At 34.5% G+C, this 22,040-nt stretch overlaps 1 protein-coding gene across 1 annotated transcript; it reads right to left on the reverse strand.

The window, feature by feature from the left end:
- Nucleotides 1-1,491: 1,491 nt before the first annotated feature.
- Nucleotides 1,492-21,214, reverse strand: LOC102685496 (prepronociceptin). The gene is made up of 3 exons (XM_006625696.3): nt 21,130-21,214; nt 6,549-6,685; nt 1,492-2,213 (listed from the first exon to the last, which is right to left on the reverse strand). The coding sequence occupies exons 2-3, from the start codon at nt 6,669-6,671 to the stop codon at nt 1,629-1,631; spliced, it is 708 nt and encodes a 235-aa protein (XP_006625759.1). The 5' UTR covers nt 6,672-6,685; nt 21,130-21,214; the 3' UTR covers nt 1,492-1,628.
- Nucleotides 21,215-22,040: the final 826 nt, after the last annotated feature.

Below are 22,040 nucleotides of genomic sequence, written 5' to 3' on the forward strand. Positions count from 1 at the left end.
TTACCTGTAAAGCGCTTTGAGTGGAATGTCCAGAAAAGCGCTATATAAGTGTAAGCAATTATTATTATTATTATTGTCGCCCCTGCAAGATCTCCCTGGCCCGTTTCTCATAAGCAGTAGGGGTTCCAACAGTACCGTCCTCAAGGCCAGATTATTCTCTCAGCCAGGCAAGTTAAGATAATAAAGCAAACTAATTCACTCTTCATATTATTGTGTTTGCAACCAAACTACAGAACTGAAAACGACCTTATCTTCCTCCTTTTCTGTAACTACATATGCTATGTTAGGCTTTTCAAGAACTGGAAGTAGCTACCAGCTTTGTCCCACAATGGTGGACTACCACTAACGCGTGGGTCGTCTTGATCCTTTTTGTTTTGAGGTTGAAATGTACTTTTCATAGAACTGGTTCCCTGATCAATTTCTTGAGAACATAAGTGTCTGCAGGACAATCCATGAAAGAGTGAACTAATTTATTCTTTTGTTTTAGTTTATCTATGTACAGTTTTTCATGAACAAAGTTAAAACTTAAAGCAGAAAAGAAAAAACAAAACACTCAAAAACAAGACATTGGTGATACAGAATGTTGCCTGGGCAACAACACTGTGAATGGTGATTGGTATTGTAACTATGATGAGAGCTGGCGAAGAGGTAATGTGATAATTGATGAAACCAGAGCTACTAACTCCTGTCTTATTTTTATTGTATTTCTCAATTTTCTCTTCTCGATAAATGTAATTAAAAAAACACAAGGTATGCTGCACCTTCAAGAAAATGTGCCACCAGATTTAAGTCAACCTTAATCTAGGTTCAGCTATTCAATATTTTTTAAAGCAAAGCACAATATTACTGATATAATATGCTATATAACATATTTCCAGTAATCCAGTTCCAAAAGGAAATATGATTAAAACTTCTGACTTCTTATCAATTACAAAAATACACATACAGTTGATTGAAACATTCAACCAATTCCTACAAGATTAGAATGTATGCCTGCTGCATACATTTCTAACACTAGAGGGTAGCATTATCAAGAAAATAACCTTTGTATGTATGAGGCCTACAGTGAGACAGCTTGTAAAAGAGTGGGAGAAGATTTGTCTTGTAACCTGGCCTTTATGTACTGGTACACCATTACCATTCAAATGACTGCACATTAGTTGCTGGAAAAATATGAAGTGGTCTATATATTTAGTTGTGGTAATTGCCCAGTTTTACTTCTGGAGATTGACCAAGTGAAAACACTTCCATTGAAGCTGATTCTTTTACTCACATCACCATTTCTAGATACATAAGTAGATAAACTGCACCTTTTGTGGTGTATATATGAGATATTTGACTCATTTAAGCATTTTTAAAACAGACTCCTTATACCAGCTGCTATTAAAATATGGGATTGATACAGAAAAACAAAACAAACATTTGCAGGCTTTCCTTCTTGTTTTGCCCACCATGGGCTAACACTGTTAAATGTAACTTCTATTCTATATATACATTTTTTAAAAGTGATTTTATTTTTACTTTTGCATTTACAAAACAAAACTAGAACAACATTCCATAGGTTGTTAATTTTTTCAGTGTTTTTTTAATGATCTTTGCGGCAAAACTTTGGTTCCTAGGCCAGTGGGTTAGATTTCATTCTGCTCAGTGATATCGGCGGAGATGCTGTCGTACTCGCTGGAACGTGTAGACATGCCCAGGTACTGCTTCAGAAACTCACTAAACCTCTTCTGATTGTTCCATTTGCGGGCTGATTTCCGAACACCGATGAAACCTCCATACCGCTTCTGTAAGGACCTGCCTGGGTCCATCAGCTTCCTGTAGCCGTATTTTCCCTTCAGGAAGCCTCCAAAGCGCTTTGTTAGGTCAATGGCACCCTCAGGTGGTGAGTACTCCTCCCCTGGCACATTATCACCCCCTAGGGGGCGCTCTTCTGACTCTTCCTCAGTGTGATATGCCCGCCGTATTTTGGAAACCCGATTCTCTTCCTCTAATTTGTTGACATCGAAGTCTCGGATAAGATCGGCAAATTGCTTAAGGGCCCCAGTGTAAAGCAGCCCCGCTTCATCCAGGTCCAAGGGAAGCTGGGCTATCTCCTCCCCTCTCTTCAATGCATTAGCCCCCAGAGTCGAAGAGGACTTCCCTGTGGCTTTGCGGCAGATATCCCAAGTCACAGATGTTGAAACTTTATCCTCACACTCCATGATGCATACCTACAACAAGATGGGAGCTGTTAGTGACACCACAGAACTCCAAGCAAGCAGCATAAATCAAAGGCTAATCATTATATAATTAAATTTTAATTAAACTTAAATTAGAAATTTGTATACATTAATTTTAAATGAGTATTTTGATACTTTAAATATAAAGTACATTTAAAATATACTTTACATTTTGATTAAATATATTTAGGCCAGATGGAGTATGAGACAAAACCACAGTATCTGCCTCATTCAATCAATTTGCTATAGTGCCCTTCACTGCAGTTTGTCCCACAGCACTTATCAGACTTAGATAACAGTTAACAATTTTGTAGAGCAGCAATTAACCATGTGGGCATGACGGAGGGGGAAAAAAAAAGTCCAGTCAGAGAAAATAAACGTCTGGGGAACCTAGGCCCAGTGGACGCCTAACTCTCCATGCAATGAATGAGTGGTACATACTAGCTCTAGAAGAATCTCTGAAAAGATGGGGGACACTATCTCTTTATACATGCTGTCAGGTCCAGTTGGGTATCCGAAAGGTCCACCACCAGGTATCCCCGGCTCCCAAAGTCTTCTATTTTTAGTAAGTTTGTGGTGTTTTTGAGGTAGAAGGTGTCAAACATGACATCTGCAATTGTGACAGATTCAAATTTTGAATCACTATATTAGTTGTGACCAAACTCACAGCACAGATAAACTACAGTGCTTTTTTGTTATTTTAACTACACGCAGAAAAGCTGAACTAGAGTCCTGGTATTAATATTGTAACGCAACGGGGGCTCAGGCGGGCACACTTGTCGCATTAGGTCGGCCCCGCACCGTCGGGGGCTCGAACCCGGGACTCCTGCGTCACTCAGCAGGGACCCAGCCCGGTGAGCTAAAGAGAGATCTCTCCACATTCCAGGGGCTGTGGTCCTGCTATTACTGGGAAGGGCAGTGACGTCACCTGCTCTGGTGTTTACACAGTACCTGTCGGCTGTAAGCGTTACAATATATTAGACTGGTAGCTCTAAGAGTGATTAAATCTAATTTGTGAAGGCCAGAATTCTGCATTTCATTTGCCTTTTTGTAGATCTTCAGACTGATGAAGACCAAGGGAAGATGTTCATTTTGAACTGTTCATTTGGAATAGAATCCAGAAGACATTGTGCACATGAAGGAATGGATTAATTTCTGAACACTGGGCAATTTGCAATTGTAAATTGGAATTAATGTAGATGTCCCCTTACAGTTCTAACAAATCTAACCCTTACAATGAGTCAATCCAGCCTGGTTAAAGCCAATTTCTTACAACAACATAAACTGACTTGTTATATTTACAGTAACTCACTTGCATGCTATTACATTAAACCTACTTTCATACAGTACTTTTGAACAAGTAGATTGAAGCATATCTATTCCAAAACAATGAACGGCAATGTCTGCCTTGGTTTGTGTAATTCTGTTGCAAAAATAGTTATGGCTCATGTAAAACGTACCTCTGGAAGGCTTTGTTATACTTTGTAACTTAAAACAGTCTTTGGCCTTTAAATTTCTTGGCAGTATATGAAAGGCATGATTTCATAAAAATGTTTGAAGGAGAGGAAAGCTGATTTATCTCTGTGAATTAATTAGCAAAGCAAACTGGAGATACCACCTGAGGTTGTCTGACTAAGCAGGGCTTAGGGGAAAATACAATAAAAGCAAGTGTGCCCTGACTGTTCATCTTAATTCCAAAACAGTGAATACCCAAAGGAGAACCAACCACACACAAAGTAACCTTCTGTGATCTGTCAGTTTCAACAAAGCGCCTGTTGGCAGAACTACAGATAATGTGCAGTTGCCTAATTAAACACAGTGATAATGAAATCATTTCAGCTTCCTGAATGAGTTGATCTTTAAGTAAATTAATATGATTCCACAATGCTCAGTGGGAAAATGCAGACCAGGACTATCCTGCCTTATGCAAAGACTGCCTTCTGCTTTATTGATTCCTATATTGTTCAGTGAAGTGGCAAGACTTGTAGAGCAAAACATTATTTGAAATATGAATTGAAACAAATGCAAGACAAGCTAAATGCGGAAACAATAGATGAAATCACCTATTTGTAAGCTGGTTCATAATGATGTTTTTTTTCTAATGTACCCATGTTCTGGTATTTGATTTTTAAGTTACAAAATCTTCAAAAAACACACATGAACCTTTTTTTAAAGTAAACCAATGCAGGTAAAACATTACATTATTTCTTTTCATGTATAAACGTTACTGTGTCTTGCATTGTTATTCTTACAAATGTCTTCCAGTTCTTAGTCATTTTACTGGTGTGCTTCTTAAATGTTTTTTGAACTGGTCACTGTGACATTACCACTAATATCATATCTTTACTATGATTTTGTTTTACCAAATGTTTTCTTGGAGGTACTGTGGTGGTCAATCACTTAGCAAACTGTCTATATTGTCTTTCATTGGCAATTTTGATGATGTAGTTCTTGAAAGCCACATAGATAGTATTTAATTTAAAACATACAGTAACCAGCTTAGCAGTTTAGACTGTGTTTGTCCATTGTACACACATTATATTAGTGTCCTCGGCCTTCAAACATGTCCAGTCGTACTGTTGAAAATTGACCCTTAGTCAGTAACTTGATGGGTGTATACAGTATACTGTACACTATACAAAACCCTGTAGAAAAGCTTACTTTGGGCATATTATGTGCTAGTTCTACGTTAGTAGTTGAAAGAGAAAACATGAAAGCAAGTACAAATGTTTCCATTTCCAGTAATCCCCATACTGTATGAAAATATTGTTCTAGTTTAAAGTCCAGCTTTTTGTATCAAAGCAAATTCTAATAAGTAATGATTTTTTCAAAATTTTGAAAATATAGATAACAGTAAGAATGTGAAAGCACTTAAATACTTAAGTCCAAATGTGAAATGTCTGGTTATTATTTAAGGAATAATTTAAAACTCTTAATTTACTCAGACAAGTCAATTGAGAACAAAACCTCATTTGCATCTGCTTATATAGCAAAATATTAACTAGAGTTATTTAAATTAAATACCAGACTCAAGGGTACAATAGCAGATTCACACTACAAATTTTCACACAATACCATCCACTGAGGAACCCAGAGCCCTATGCACTCCATCACACTGATCCCAATGATTTTGTGAAAATCCCAGTTTTGTTAATGCATTCTACCATACACACAAATATATTCAAGGTGTCATGAATCATTTACTAAATTAATTGCTTTCTGATCTAAATGTAAATCAGATTTCAACCCTAAAGATCCTACTGCAGGATTCTTCATCCCCTGCAAAAACTTTTAATTTATTATCTTCAGTATTTGAGTAGTGGGTCTCAGCGTTTGCATTTTTTTCGTTCCACCCTCTGATCTTAAAACTTCTCTTTTTACTGCTGCTTTCTTCTCAATCTATTCTACTTGGTCTAACGTTTCTTTAACCATTGTATACAACCCACCAATTCCTTCTAACCCCTGCGAACATACTAACACTCCTGATCATACATTATAAACTGGGACAGCTAACCATGTTTCTTCCCTTCGACCTCTCTTCAACTGACTCATTCTCTCTAATCTTTGGCAAAGTACGATCAGTCCTAACAATGACGCATTCCATGGGAGAGCGAGCCTGAATCTATGTGAATTCCCCTCTGAGATAATAAATATAACTAGTGGAGAGACAGCTCTTAACCACAATCTAGCCAGCAGATTCCTTAAACTGAAGGAATTAATCTATTCTAACTGGCAAACTTGAGTTCTTTCCCCAGTTATAGAGAAACCCCATTGACATGAAGTAATAATACACCCTTGTGTGAATGCCTGCATTAAACTCGTATGCAAATTCCTACAAATCCATTCAACCATTTTCTAGCTGCTGCACCCAATTCAGGGTTGCAGCAGAGCCAGAACCTATCCTTGCAATCAACAGTTGCAAGGCAGGCTACACAATGGATGGGATGCCTGCCCATTGCAGACACAAACACACACACGCTTACATCGGGGCCAATTTTCCCAGAAGCCAATTAACTTACTTGTACTGTATGCGTTTGAACAGTGAGCAGAAGTCTGAGCACCCAGTGAAATTTCACGAGACATGTTGAATATACAAACTCTACACAGATGATGTCTGGGGCCCCAGAGCTTTGAGTCAGCAATATTAATCACTGCACCTCTGTGCTGCCCATGCCTGCATCTATTTCTCTTTAAATCAATCTTATTGGCTCTTTCCAGATAGCTTAACTGAGATGGACCACTCAGGGTGGCAGCTCCTATATAACTGTCACATACTTCACAGACAAATTCAGAAAAACAGACACATATAAATAAAAGAGAACTCACCAGCGTGTTGAAGCTGTCCTGCTGGAACAGGCGCTGGCTGCAGGAGAGACAATCTCTCTGGCAGTCGCAGCGTCCTGGTACACACAAGCCCAGTAGGAGAAGGGTCAGCAATGGGGTCTTCATGGCTCAGAGTGACACTGAGGGAACAAGACAGGCACATACTGTATGCAGTGAAGTATTTAGTGTTCCATTGGTTTAGTTTTAAAATTATTGCAGAAATAAGGATTAGGGCTAGATGTATAATTAGGGATTAGGTAATGCTTGAAAGAAATCATTTTACTTAGGTCCATCTGAATATAAGATATCCATATCCAAACAGAAGTCCATATTATTGTTAAACATGTGCCAAATACACATGCTCTTTGAACAGACCATTCAATCACTTTTATCAAAATCATTTTGTATTATCCCATCAATATAGGTACTGTATATGACAGATGTTTATAAGACAACCAAACAGATGATAGTGAGGCACATTTAGTGATCTGAAGGGAGGGAAGGTTTTTTTTCCAAAAACCCTAATAGATGTTATTGACCAATCTCATCAGAATAACATGATCCCCTGCATCTGAGAAAATGGAAGCGAATGTACAGTATGTTCCACATATCATGTCTCTTTGAATGGAACATGTTCTTCAAATCAATGCTTTTCCCATAAAATGGAAGGGTCTTACTTTTTCATGTGTAAAAGTATAAAATAAAGAACAAGAAAGCTGTACCCAGATACAGTATCTCTCATTTAGTTCCTCACAAATGATCTTGGGAAATATGTAGCAAAAACAAATTTGTTTTTAAAAACAAGACATTTTGTTGAAATGATTATGTTATCCAATATAAGAAAATAAAAGACTGAAGAAACAGAATGTTTAAGTAAAAAAGCAGACTTGCAAGATATCACTAAATTATGCTCTAATGATACTAAAAAACAAAACATTTTAATGCAGTTTTTAATGGACAGAGTAAATTGCTAAATTTTGTTCTCGATATCAATACACCACGATCTTTCACGTGTAAGCTCAATAATTTGATTAAATCCTTATAGACAACATCATCTGGTGTTGGTCTGAATGATCTATATTATCACAAAATGTCCTTTTTGTTATTGTTATTAGGGCAGTTTGGAGAAAATCTCAACCTTAGCTAAGCCTTCTTGATAGTACTGGTTTCCTCATCTATTCATGTACAAACTGATTGAGAATATAAACAGCTCCTGTAGCTGCTTTTCTGTTAAGCCAAGGAATGTAATACATTTCCTCAGTATTTTTTTATTTTTTTTAACGAGGTTGGCATTAAGTATGATTTTCTGAGTAGGGGTCAAAAAGTATGTCACAAGAGTTCCTAAAGTAAAACATGGAGAAAGAAGATTTGGGGCTGTGTACTTGATGGTTTCTTTTCTTTTCAATGTGTGTTGTTGCATTTCAATTATTTATTTCACATATCAAAAGTTTGTACTAATTGCTCTTTTGGTAAATTTAATTTAACAGAAATTTCTTGGAGACCTCATAATTTTAAAAAAATAATTTATTTGCAAACTGAGCAAATTACAAAATTAATTATTGATATACTTTCAAGCAAAATGACATTTGGCACCTTATGTTAGAGTCAATCCGAACTTAAAAAATCAGAGGTATATTTAACGTCTGGTGTAAAACAATTGTTTTAAGTCACTGACATATACTGCAGTTTTATAATGAAGACACGTAAAGCTGTAGTTCACTAATTAAAACACTATGAACACGTAAATAAGAAGCCAAAAATTGCTGTTTCAATTAGTACAGTTTTAAAAAATATCACTTGCTGCCTTGCAAAACAACATTATTTATATGTAAGTTCTTCTTGTCAAACATGTACTGTACTTGGTCTGACTAAATTCACTAAAGTCACTAAAATGTTTTAAATTACATAATCTCTGATGTATAATCATTACTAAGTAGTTCATGCATGCCAAATGTATACAGCAGTCTAGTGTTGCACAGAATAATTATACAGTATTTAACCATCTTTGTCCAATCTCCAGAATACTACTTTCATGCATTTATTGTGTGTAAATTCATCCTTGTCTGGGTAGAATTGAAAACTCATCAGTACTACCCCATGAATGTAAATATACTGCTTTGCATTGCACTTAGGTTAATGGTAATATGAGTCGTTTACATCAGCTAAATAAGGTAATATTCCATAAATTGTTTAAGAGAATTTATACTGTTCTAGCTGATAATTTTCAAAATGAATGTATACATACATGCCTGTACAAATTTCATCCAGCAGAACTTCACTGTGTAAAATCCTTTTTCGGGTACGTTACTGAGAATTAAATTTACACTTCTGTTGGTTTGTCAGTCAGCTAAGTTACTATTTTTATAATTTTATGTAATGCATTGTCATGTTGACAATGTGCCTAAACATGCACCTTAAATATCTTAAACGGGCATTGTGAATGTTCTGTTCTGAAATTATTTTCCAAAATAGTCAAGGATGTGTTGAATTATTGGCCCCATAAAAAAAGATATCGCCAATCTATAGCTGGAATACTTTGCAAAGCTAAAATAAGCACATTCAGATGAGAGAAAAAAAAACAATGACACAATGATTGGATTCCAACAATGAATTTAATGGTGTCTAAAATGCTGGTAAAAAGCAATGAAACTGACTGACTACCAACATGGATCAAAAAACCTCCAGCTGCCCAGACTAACAGCATATGGGCAGACATTCTTACTGTAAATAAGCAAACTTTTAAGAACAATCATACATTTTGTGCTTGTGTATGTGTACATAGGAGTTTGTAATTACTTAAGAAGACTGGGAAATTAAAAAGAAGCAAACCTTCTTGTTATTGCTCACACATAGCCTGGATTGGTGGTTGATAATGCAACCCTGTCACGTGCATTTCCACCTGCATGAATGGATATCCTTATTTTGTAGAATTAAAGACAAATATGTTACCTGTTTTAATTTAAATTCATTGTGACATCTAACATTTAATGAGGTAATTGAAGGTAATTAGGAAGAGAGAAATCCTCACTCTCCATGCTTATTCTGTTCCACACCTGGTAAAGAATCTATTCTGATGATTAATGTATTATTCTTTAAATTTCACAGTATATTGTTTGCTGTCTTCTTGACAAGACAGACATTTTTGGTATCACAAAGCTTTCATTATATCGTCCTCCCACACATACAGTTTAGCAAGGAACTGAAGAGGTTATGGGTGTAACATATACTGTATTTCTTCTACCTTGTTTCACAAGTTTCATTTGAAAACATTGGGGAATATTCATAAGCTGAAGACTTAATTCACATTAGAGAGATTTAAGGAAGAATGTCTAGAAAGAACACTGAAAGTTAATGAAGATTGTTTAGAATTGTAAGTACTGCATTAAAAAACTCAAAGAAATCTAAAAGAATCTCAGATTTTCTTGTGCAACATAGATATTATTTTGAAATGTGAGTATATAAAACGTTCAGAACTTGAATCCAAAAAATGAAACAGAGAAAAAATAATTTAGAAAGCAAATCTATTACGACCCAGGTTTTTGTTACCAGGATCAGAACTCTACATCATGTGAAGCTATGAATCTGGGTTAGTACTGTATCAAAGCTGGTCAGCAGTGAAGACCAAACACTTTGTATTGGAGATTACATAAGCAGCAGATTTGATATTGAGCAGATTTGATAGTAAATTAATAAAGAACATTTTGGCACAGTTGATGGAGAGAAAGCAATGACAGCAGACTAACCACCAGAGGCGACCAAATTAAGAGGACATTTGCCACTAGAGGTTGTTTAATTATTGGTGCATTTGTGTGTAAAAATGACTTTCATGGTGATCAGGGTTGTTTGCAAGCAGTCAAGGGTGTTTATTCATAGTTTTAGTTAATGAGGTAGAGAGAAGGTTGGTTTCTTCATTAACAGTAGGTTTATACCTATTGTAGAATGAAGTGAATGTTTTGAGTAACTATTAGAAAAGTTACTTTAAGTAACACTCTTTGTAAGTCTAAGAAATAAACTAGGCTTATTATTTAATTGACTTCTGGGGTTGAAAGAAAAACCAGAAGGATTTCCAGGACATAAGTCTGACATCCCTACTCTGTAGATAAGCAGACAGTTTTTTATATTTACTGTATCTGCAGGACCACCTGATCTTGAAGTGGAGTCGGGAAGAAAAATCGTCTTACATAAACCACCTTATCATGCCAAGAAATTTCAAGGAAAATTACTGTATAAATATGATAAATAACATCCTTAAGCCTGAAAAATGTCTGAAGAAAAAAAATCAATTTTGAAAATAGGGGCTGTTTCACAGAGTTCTGTGTTCTGAAACGTAATCTGAAGTATAAGAATTGATTCCAGACGCATCTGGTTCTACATCAAATTATTGATTTAATGGGGCTGCCAAGATGTTCAGGACCTGTTTTCATATCATATCAAGAACACAGACAGCCAGCTGGCCAAGAGACAAGAAATCTCTTAGCTCTTTTCAGTCTAATAGCATTTCTTCCACAACAGTAACCAAGGTATTGAAGGGAAGGCAGCAGCACTCTAACTTTTCTAGACTGCCAGATATCACTTGAACAAAGAGGTATCCCAGTCCAAAACAGGCTGATGAAGGTCTGTGCTTTTAAGTTTAATTCTACATTTAGTTTTCAGATCAAATCAGTCATAATCCAAAAAGAGTGTTTCATAAATTCTGAAATACAGAAAGTTAAAATCTTTCAGTACTCTCATGTAGAATAAAATACCCTGCATACTGTATCAATTTTTCTGTCATGTCATTTGCTGATTGTGATTGTTTAGTATGGAAACATGAATACAATACATTTGTGGAAAATAAAGTTGTCACATGTAACAGGAGTCAGTTTAATTCTGTGGCTTTTATTTCATTGTATTATATTGGATACTGTCATGTTTTTAATTTTATAATGGGTACTCATATTTTTTCTTGTAGTTATTATTATTATTGGTTTTGTGGCTATATATTTTTTTATTAGCATGATTTTTTTCCTAGTGTTTTTGGCTTTGTCATCAGGGATGGGGGATATCACAGGTTTAACAGAGAGCGCGTCCTTATGGTTTGTGAGTGTTTGGTTTGACAAGGGAAAGGGATTTTCTCTTTACCACTGGTGAGATACTTCCATTATCTTGGTATGGAGATTTACGTTTCTTTACATTCCATCGAGTAAACAAGTTAAGAACAATTGTAAAGAGTTAAATGGACTTGAACAAATGAACTTATTTTATAATTGTTTGAGTTCATGTCTCCAATACAAAAATGAATGTGCCTTTATTTTTGAAAAGTGTTATCTCTATTGTTCCTCTCCCTCCATCTTAAATGTATCGGGACAGTGCATAGTAGAATTTAATTTTAATTTGTTTGGCAGACATTATATGCCTGTTTTAATCATACAATCTTTTATTTTAGAATCCACTGATAGAAACAATGGCCTCTTCATATATACTTAAATTATAAATATATATAAATTATATATATTAATTTATACCAGTTTCCCATTATACAGTATGCTATGTTCTTTAAAATACAGCTTCTTTCTTTTACATGATTATTTTTTATGACTACCGCTCCATGAACTGGCATTGCTGAAACTTCTGTAATAAGTAAAATAACGCAAGCGTCTGTGTAAAGATTGTCCCAAGGGTACATATGCACCACATTTTGTAGTGCAATTTGCAATGTTCCACTACATGAATTTAATTGATGAAGAGAACTATGCAAAGATTACATCCCAAGAGTAGTGTAACAGTATTGACAAACACGTATTGTCAAGGAACAAACCAAAACAGCTGGTATAATTAAAAAAAAAACAAATAAAAAAAACCTAAATAAAACGAAGGTCTCACAATAGCATTTTTTTGCTTAACGTTTTCAACCCAAAGGAAAAAGTTTGGTTTGATACATTTCGAAAAATTGTTTTGTGGACATTTCATCATTTTTTATGATGTTATGAGGATATCTGATATAATATAATATAAAGATTATATTTAATAATGACAGAAAACATGAAATGCTTAATACCTGCGTTTTTATACTTGCCAAGCAAGTTACTGTGAAGCAGCTAGCTAGCACAAAATCATTAGAATATTGTTCTGTCAGTTTGGTTATTACAGTATTTTCCATCTTAAAATCAGATGTCTCCTAATTTCTTTCTTTGTGGTTACATGTATGTAAAGTAGTGGTTAATTATACTATTCATATTTATATATTTAGAATTTAAAAAGTACATCAAAAACACATTTTACATTTCAAACAGTAATACAGCATTAAGAAATCCATCTAAGTGTGACGAGATACAATTGTGTAGCTGTAAATATGAAACTTCTACACCTGTAACTATGTACTGTATATTTCATATGCAAAATTTACACAGGACTAGGATACAAATATGTGTGAAAAAGATTTGGAAGTCATAATTTTATTACTTTTCATTCATTGCAGTCACTTATTACTCAACTGATTTAATAATACATAAAAAAACACTGTCAGTATAAATAAGTCTCTTTTACTGTATACCTGTATGTGAATCGATCTGCAAATGCCTACAATAAAAACCATACTGTTTTCCATAATTTCTTGACTCAGAGAAAATGTTAGTGTATTTTGCTTTTAAACTGTCAGCCCACACATACCTGAGATTACTGATCATTTTTGAGTATCAATTTTGATTGCAGGCAATAGTGTTCACATATCTTGTGGAACTGGTGAAAACATTCTACATTTTAGAGAAGCCTTAAGCAATTTTAGAGTACTTATTTGTCTCTAGACAACAACTACAGTAGAGTACAACAGTATTGTCCAACCTGGTTTGCACCTTTTATTTGAATATAACTCCATGTTGTACTTTAACATGACTTATTTCACAAAGCTTTTTGTAAATTGCTCTGATGAGATTGCGCCAAGTATATGCAATGTAATAGTAATATGTAATTAGTTGCAAGTAATATGCAACTAATATATGTAGTATATTAAGTATATCTGAACAGAGAGAAGTAAAGTATAGCTCTCTGTTTATTGTTTTAGTCACTGTTTCATTGAAAAAGTCTCAGATTATGAAAATGTGTTTTAGATATTAGCAATGTGAAATCTCCTGATAAAGAAAAATAGTTTAATTTTGTGGCAACAGATTTAGAAGTCATTTATAGATATTGAATACATCTTCCTAATTCGTGGTTGCAAAAAGTTGTCAGAAATCTTAGAATTTCTGATTGGTCCTAATCTATAAGAAAACAAGTAAGAGCAAAGGAAAATGTATTCTGCCACTCTTTTACATAACAAGGAATAAGGAAAAGGCTGGCTTCAGAACTGACAGATCATTGGAAATGGACTACTGTAACTACCCTTCTGAGAGCTTACAAGAGCCAATGTGAATTAAAAGGTTTTTTTTAATTGCATTGCTATTATTACTACAGTTCTTTAATGTACCATGAAGTATACCACAGTATACCTTCATAAAGGCAGATTATCATGTTAAACAGTGGAATATTTATTTCCAACAGGAAGAAATGAGAAGTGGCTGTAATGCCATCCCAGGACTGCAAAGCTGACTTTTTAGTGCTTTATTAGTAGATCCCAACTAAAATGATTAAGAAACATTTGTTTTTTTATTAATACTTCAATATGAACAGATAATTTAATTAATAGCATCTTTAGAAATTATTTAAATCTTTAATCTAATTTCACTCTACTGGAAAATCAATGTAGATGTCTAATGATTTTGCACAGCATTCATTACAGTTACACTATTATATTTTGACTCATGTTGTCATTTATAAGTAAATCAGGCTTGAAATGAAGGAGTCAGAGATGTTAAATATCTCGAATTAAATATATACTGTATATATATTAAGCTGTTTTGATTTTACCTTACTAATGCCAAGTTTCAGTGCTAAATGGACAGTATTTTCTTGTAATGCAAAAATAATTCAAGCTGTTAGAGGACAGACAAAATATACAGTTTGTCTTCTAATCAGTGATTTGAATAAGAATGTTCCTTTTAGACTGGAATCCAGTTACTTTTTGTAGGCAGTCCAAAAATAGTGCATGTTGCAAGCAAAAATGTAATATCTGAAAAAAATCTGAAATTAAATTAATTGTAGGTCTTCCTCTAAAATAGTTTATGTTTGATTCTGACCAAAACATAATTCAAATAAATTTATTTTAATCTCAGCTAGAGAATTAGGACAAATTAATTTCTCCCCTTGTCAGTGAAAGATAAGTTTTATTATCTATGCTTCTCTATGCTTCTATGCTTAATTAGACCAGGTTAACAATCACAGCTGATCAGTATTAATGTTTGTATTAATCTGCACTATAGTTTGTCCTGCTGCTCTGTTGTTTGAATTCTTGGCAACACCTTGCTTACATTTAGGGCATAGGTTTTTCAGTCTATCTCTATCTCTGCATTTATCACTTGTTGTTACATGTTGTCTCAAAATGTACTGATTAGTAAAAAAACATATTTTTTTACTTAAAGTCTTCATAGAACATTTTATCATAGGTGGTCAGGTGTCATTATTTTGGGCAACACATCTTTTGTAATGACGGCCTGTATTTTCATATACTGTACAGTTAAGTATCTATATTGGATTATTTCATTTAACATGAAGCAGAATTATTGTATAATCCAAAAATTCCAAGTAATATATTATGCTTGACAAGTGGAACACTTTTCTTATAAAAAAAATATTGTTCTACTCTAAGAAAGGTTAAATACATAGTATATATATCTACAGGAAAACCAATCACGATTAATGGCTAAAATCTAATTCCATATTAGGTATCAAATCATGAAGTCCTCTATGACATGCCTTCACCATGTTCAGCTACAAAGACCACATGCAGCACTTCTGGATAAAAAGAACAAAAAAACAAGAGTCCAAAGTTATGTTTTTTTCAATAAATAATGTGCTTCATGTAAACTGTACAGTAATAAGGAAAGTTTAATACACTTCCATTGCAATACTATAAAGAACAGTTCATTTAGAAATACCAAAACCCCCACTCATTTCAACACCGTTACTGAGGATAGGGTTAGGGAACCATGAATGAGCTAACCACTAATGTTGTTGAAGCGGATACCATCATTTCTTTTAAGAAACAGTTGGAATAGATCAATTGCTCAGATATCTCAGATCATTTAGCTACTAGTAATACAAGAAGCCAGTGGGCAAGGTGATCTCTTCTTACTTGTAATCTTCATGTTCAGTTCTTTGTGTATCCTTCTCAAAAATCTTTTCCACACTAAAACAAATCATTACTGTTATATGCTTTCTTAAATGTTGTCAGGTATAGAAATGGATATACGTAATACTAAATTGAAGTTTGCCAATCAATTTGGTTTATGGAAGAATTTTTATTAGACATTAATTTTCCTATGTGCATTGTTTACTGCTAGATTTGCTTCTAACTTCTTATACTCCATCATAGACATTTGCTGCTGTATATTGTGAAATTGTATTGAAATGGAAAAAAAGCTATTTTCTGGAGAAAAAATAGTTTCACAACTACTCTGTAAAATATTTCATAAACTGGACACAGTTATATTATATTAGCACACAGTTATGTTATATTAGCAGTTTTAAAAAAATGAATAAAAGTAAATAAAAAGTAAAAAGCATGAGTAATGGAAAATTAAGTGTGACGCCTCTGTTAGTTTATGTAATCATATGGAAATTGACATACTGATTAAGGCACTTTAGTCACAACCGTGAGCCTCTTTTTCTCATGCCTTTGCTTTTATTAACTTTAAATGGCTTAAAAATGACCTTGAAGTTCTAAATGATTTTTCTTAGCTGAGTGCTTCTATCTAATCATTAAAAGACCATGCAGTCTGCAATCTAATACTTGCTTTGAGTCTTTAAGGCAGCAGTGAACTAAAGAAAACTAAATCAAACCTTTAGAAAACAGCTTTATTTTATACTGTTTTTCACCATTGCAGGAAAAAGAGGACTTCTTACAACAGTATTTGAGTGGTGTTGTTTGAACCATGAAAAGGCATGACGTCTTAAATATTAAACATTTACTGTTTAATGAGATAAATGTGATAAACATACTTTATATTATAAAACAAAAGGTTGTTGCAGTTGAGAAAATTAATTTACTGGTTTGTGTATTGTCACTTTGAACTCATACAGTATAGGCTTGTACTGCATATTTTTGTTCTAGAAAAAAACATATGTAGCTTTGACAAAATTCTTTTTGGTCTCCATCAATAAAATGTGTAACTTCATTTATGTTTGATGTACCATTTCAGAATAAACTGCAAATCAAAACCTGATTTCCTGACTCTAAGAAAGAATCTGCTTTCTAACATATATACATTTTTTCAGTTTGCAGAAGGGATCATTAATAACCTGGTTTTCCTTCAAGGTCTTCAATGCCATCACTGACCAGTACTGGTTCAACCTTCCTTAGCATCAGAGTTCAAAAAGCACACACATTTGGACATGTGTGTGCTTTTTCTGTTCTGTGAACATTTGGACATTCTCTGTTCTGTGAAAGTTTGGACTTTCACTGTTCTGTGTTGTGCTACAGTATATTCTCCTCACCCTGCTTCTCTTCTGTATTCTCTGCTGTTACGTACCTTAACCAAGCAAGGACCCTGAAGGAAGCCAGCCACAAAGTATGCAATCTTAATATTAAAGATTATTTTTGTATCTTATTTCTGCTATGAAAACAAGTTTTACCTGTACATGTAGAATGGGAAATACAGGAATCATACCAGAAATGTAAATTTATTTCACAGTGAAAGACTAGATGAACAACCTAATCCAAAGCAAATTCAATTAAACCTACCAGAAAAGCAGGAAAGCTGAGACTGTGTGATTTTAAAAGGACAAAAATCTTAAATCATATTAAGTCTCTTACCATCGGCATTGAAGCAAAATATGGTTATGACATGAACAGTTTCTTACTGTAGTATGTAATGTAAATGAGGAACTCATGAAATCTGGTAGAAGTACTCAACTTACAGAACAATGCACAATAGACTGGGATGGTCATTAGTTGTTATCGGATTAAGATAATTTTTATTTGTCAGATGCATGATAACACAGAAGAACACAGAATATTTTTCAGCAAACCTGAAAAAGTTTGGTTTAATCCAGTGAAAAAAGTGCATAGTTTTGGCCACCACTGGAAGCCTAACAAGCTGTATGTTTCATCGCACTAGGTTGCAGATGCTCTCTGTCCTGGCCAAGTGCTTTTCACTGGTCTCTGCACCACATATGATACATGCCAACCCAAGTCAAGTGAGTTGGGCATCCATAGCACAACTGTCACACTCGCAAGAAAGCCATTCCATTGTTAGGTGAGCATCATAGGAATTAATGTGTCGTCCTGCTGGAGAGCTGTTACATGTATGTCAGGATGGTTGCACACCGCTTATAGACATAGTGATAAGGAACTGCTTTGAATGTTCAGATCTTTCTGAAACTTTCAATGGTTCAGCACATCTCTCCAGTACGTCACAACAGAAATGTACAGTATGCAACATGTGTGCATCTTCAGATGTGCAATGTGACCATCCAGTTCTATGTCATATTGAAATCCCTCAAACAGCACCACAACATAAATCAATGGAAAGTACATGTACATATTGGGACTTATTTTAAAATCCTGCAAATGTTTTCCATTATGCCCTGATTCCTTTATTTGGTGGAAATTAGAATATAGTCACAATCTTCTTTTATTTTTCCTTAATCACTGACACAGCACATACTATTCCAGACTAAACTGTTAAAGGACACCCTTTCCTCTCCCTTTTCTTTTCTATTTAGTGCTTACAACGTTGAAGATTTAGATTAATCTCTGTTTCACTAGAGACACCTTAACAAAAACAATGATTTCAAGGAAATCAAGAACCCTGATTTTGACTTGCAGGAGAGAATTTCATACTACCCAGTAGCAAGAGATAAACATAACATGTTGAAAGGTCATAATATGGTATTAAATGCATTATTTTTAAATATACCAAATTACCTCTTTATTGATGAATTACCAGACACCTATATCCAGAGAGGAGAGGCTTATAGAAGCTAGGCAAGCTTTGTGTCACAAATTACTTGCTGCAGAGGCTTTTACAATATGACTTTGGTTTTAACTTTCATCCAAAGGAACAATACATAATGATCCTAAGTAATGTAAGTTCATGTACAGTACTTTATCAAGTAACAGTAATGAGCCAGAACCTGAGCTTGGGATATGAACTTGAAATATCTCATAACCAGACCCTTAATCTTAATTACTTAACTAGCAAACCCTTGTCATTATCCCATTTTGGTTTTCAGTGCAAAGAGACCATTAGATTTATTTTTAATTTTTGGGGGGTTAAGTGTCTTTTCTGGGTTGTCCATGAGACAGTATAATTTCAACATTGAAGCTTGCAAACATTTTGCAGAATTAGGAAGTTTCTGTGAACATTTACTGGAAGAAATCTCATTAACGAACCACTTATTTATGTTTAGCGTGGTTTGTGCGCATTTCTAAAAAAAGAAATCAGCATGATGACTATAACCAGTTACTTTTGGGTGGAAGTATGATGACACATTGTGTCAACTGTCAATCATCAGGCAGAGACTCTCCGAAAAGCTGTTTGCTAACGAAGGACAATTGCTATAAAAGTCAATGTGCGAGATTGAAAAAGCAATGTGAGATTCTCATGTTGTGATCGGGCTCAGTAGGATTTTAAAGCATGAAACATCGCGCACAAAGTCAGATATTAATCTCCCTGCCCCAGTCGCCTGCATTATCTTGGCACAGACTGTTTCTTTGAAAAGAGCACACAACAGTGTTCCCCTTCCCTGAGGCCAGAGCCTTTCATTACTGGAGATTGTTAATGGTGTCAGAAGTCTGTGAAGATAATCTGTGATGGCAGAATAAATCCACTGAAAAAAATAATAGCAAAAGCCAGACACCTATTTATCTTATTTACTACCTTTCTCGACAAGTCCCCATTTTTCAGAGGTGCAATTATCATCAATATATAACCCATAAAATATATGCAGATAGTAAAAAATTTGAAGTATCTTGGAATTATGTGTACTACCTTGAGTATTCTCCATGTGGAAAAAGGTGTAGTATTTCCAAATCAGATTATATGTTAACAAAAAAATGATGTGGGGGGTCCTCACAGAAACAGACACAAAGCATGTACGATAGTGTTATATATAGAGCTCAGAAATTCATCAATGAAAATGTAGTTCGTACATTTTCTTTGTCAAATTAACCCCGAGACCAAAAAAAGGAATTTTTTAGATGGAATACACCAGAATGAAGTTTTAGTCAGTGGGTACACAGTTTTAGATAAAGCTAAGAGTTGGAAAATATTAACAAGGAACACAAAACAAATGTATTTCAAATGTAAAAATGTTTGACAGTTTGTGCATAAAAGTGAAGGAAGTGAATGAAGGAAAGGAGTATATTAAAACAGGTTTGTAAAGACTTCCATATGGCATTTGAGATTTCTGTTCTTCATGCTAATTTGCATTAATACATTTTGCAAACCAAAAATAATTGTAATATGATGATGGTAATCATACTTCTTATTATAGTCTCTTAAATGTGACAGGCTATGATAGGCTGAATATTTCCATCTCCATGACTGAAGTTCTAAAAGTTAAAAACTTCAACCCTTTAAATGGATTCAACTTTATTTAATATATACAGTACAATATACTGTATACGCTAGAAAATTTTAAAAAGTTTAATACTTATCTTTTAGACTTTCAATGACTCAGTGCATAAATTGCCTCTCAGAAGATAAATTTAAGGATATACAGTATAGCCCCCTTTAGTCTATGAAATGCAGAAAAATATTAGCAGATATCAAAGATAATAAATTAATTAAGTGCAGGAGAGAAAATCTTTTGTAATTTTTTTTTAAAAAAGAATGTGTAAATCATTTAAAAGTTACCGAGTAATGAAAATGAACTAATTGAAGAATGTAGAGTACAGTCATTTTAATTTCCAAATTGATTATAGTAGATTATAGTAGATTTAATTTCCAAGTAGATTATATTTGGGGAAAAAATAAAAAGAATAAGAGCTGCAAAGACACTACACTTTGAAGAAACTAACATTTTGGACAACATAAACTTTTAACTGGACTGTTTCAAAGAACGTGAACTAAGCCATGCAGATCTTTTTTAAATTTAACAACAGAAAACAAATTATATAAGGAATGTCTTAAAAGAAAAGGAGTAAATGAAACATTAAGAAATGATACGAGCAAGTGACCTGTAAAACCTACAGTCCAAGACAGGGAACGACAAGACAATAGAAAAAGAACACAAACATGAAAAAAAGATCTATTTTTGATCTTGGAAAATGCAAAGAAACAAAAATCCAAAAAATCATAAAATTATGCCCCTTTGAGAATGAGAGATACAAATGTTTAAATGGAAGACAAGAAAACTTCCACAAACTGAAAAGCACAGAGAGCAAGAGATCACTTCCAGGGGAAAAAAAAGAGAACCTGTCTCTTCAAAAGCAATTGATGCTAGCCCTCACCCCCAATCAGAAACAATCCCCAGAGCTGAAGCTGATGAAAACCCTGCCAATCCCTACCTCTCTGTGTTGAAATCTGATGAGTCCTTTGCTTTGGGAATCAGGATGTGGCAGTACTGTCCTGTCTTCTGCTCCTGAAGTAACTGGAGTGCTCCTGTCATGCTGCTCTCTTATATTGACACACCCCTCCCCTTAGTCCATCCTCTCTCATAGCCTCCCTCCCTCCTGCTCTCTTAGAGAAAGAGACAGCTTCCTGCGCAGGAGGCAAGAGAGACAGACAGATGGACACATTAAGTGACTCAAAGACAGCATACTACCAACCTGCGTCACTTGCCTCTCATTTCCGGGAATGGACGAGGTGCAAAAAAATAAAATAAATTCCCAGCATTGCCGCACCCATCCCCCATCTCTGTAACAGTCTTTGTGGGTCTCTGTTTCTCTCAACACTAAAGTCAAAACCTACTCTCATGCATAGTTGTCTTTTTTAAAAGGATCATGTCTTATGGGTAACTGGGCTCTTCCCCAGTTAGGTTTGGGGGACTCCTCCAGTCTCAACTGCAATTCCTTTAAAACATTCTGTGCAGATGATGCAGAAGGACTTAATTATTAAATATACTTTGTATTTGTTGCAGGTATCTAATTCAGAAATAATAACATTTAAATCTTGAAATTACCTCTTCCATCAAAATCTTTTGGGTTCATTTTAATTATTTCTGCCTCAATATGTATTTATTCATTTGCTGAGCTCATGTTAATTAGAGACACAGATGTGGTTTCTTCAACATCATTCCTAACTTTAGCAAAGAATGATAAATTAAATTAGGGGGTGAATATTAATGTATTTATATGCTTAGAAAACATTCAATAGCAACACTTGTGCAATCTGCTATACATACCAGTACACAGAACCTGCTCAACTCCAGCGTCAGTGTATCCCAGATTTGCCAGACTGATTTCACAGCACTGGAATC

The sequence above is a fragment of the Lepisosteus oculatus genome, chromosome 2, assembly GCF_040954835.1.
Source record: "Lepisosteus oculatus isolate fLepOcu1 chromosome 2, fLepOcu1.hap2, whole genome shotgun sequence".
NCBI lineage: Eukaryota > Metazoa > Chordata > Actinopteri > Semionotiformes > Lepisosteidae > Lepisosteus > Lepisosteus oculatus.

Coding starts and splice junctions, on each gene's coding strand:
- LOC102685496 (XM_006625696.3), bottom strand. CDS start 6,671: ATGAAGACCCCATTGCTGACCCTTCTCCTACTGGGCTTGTGTGTACCA. Junction 2,214..6,548: donor AGGACAGCTTCAACACGCTG/GTGAGTTCTCTT, acceptor ATCTTGTTGTAG/GTATGCATCATGGAGTGTGA.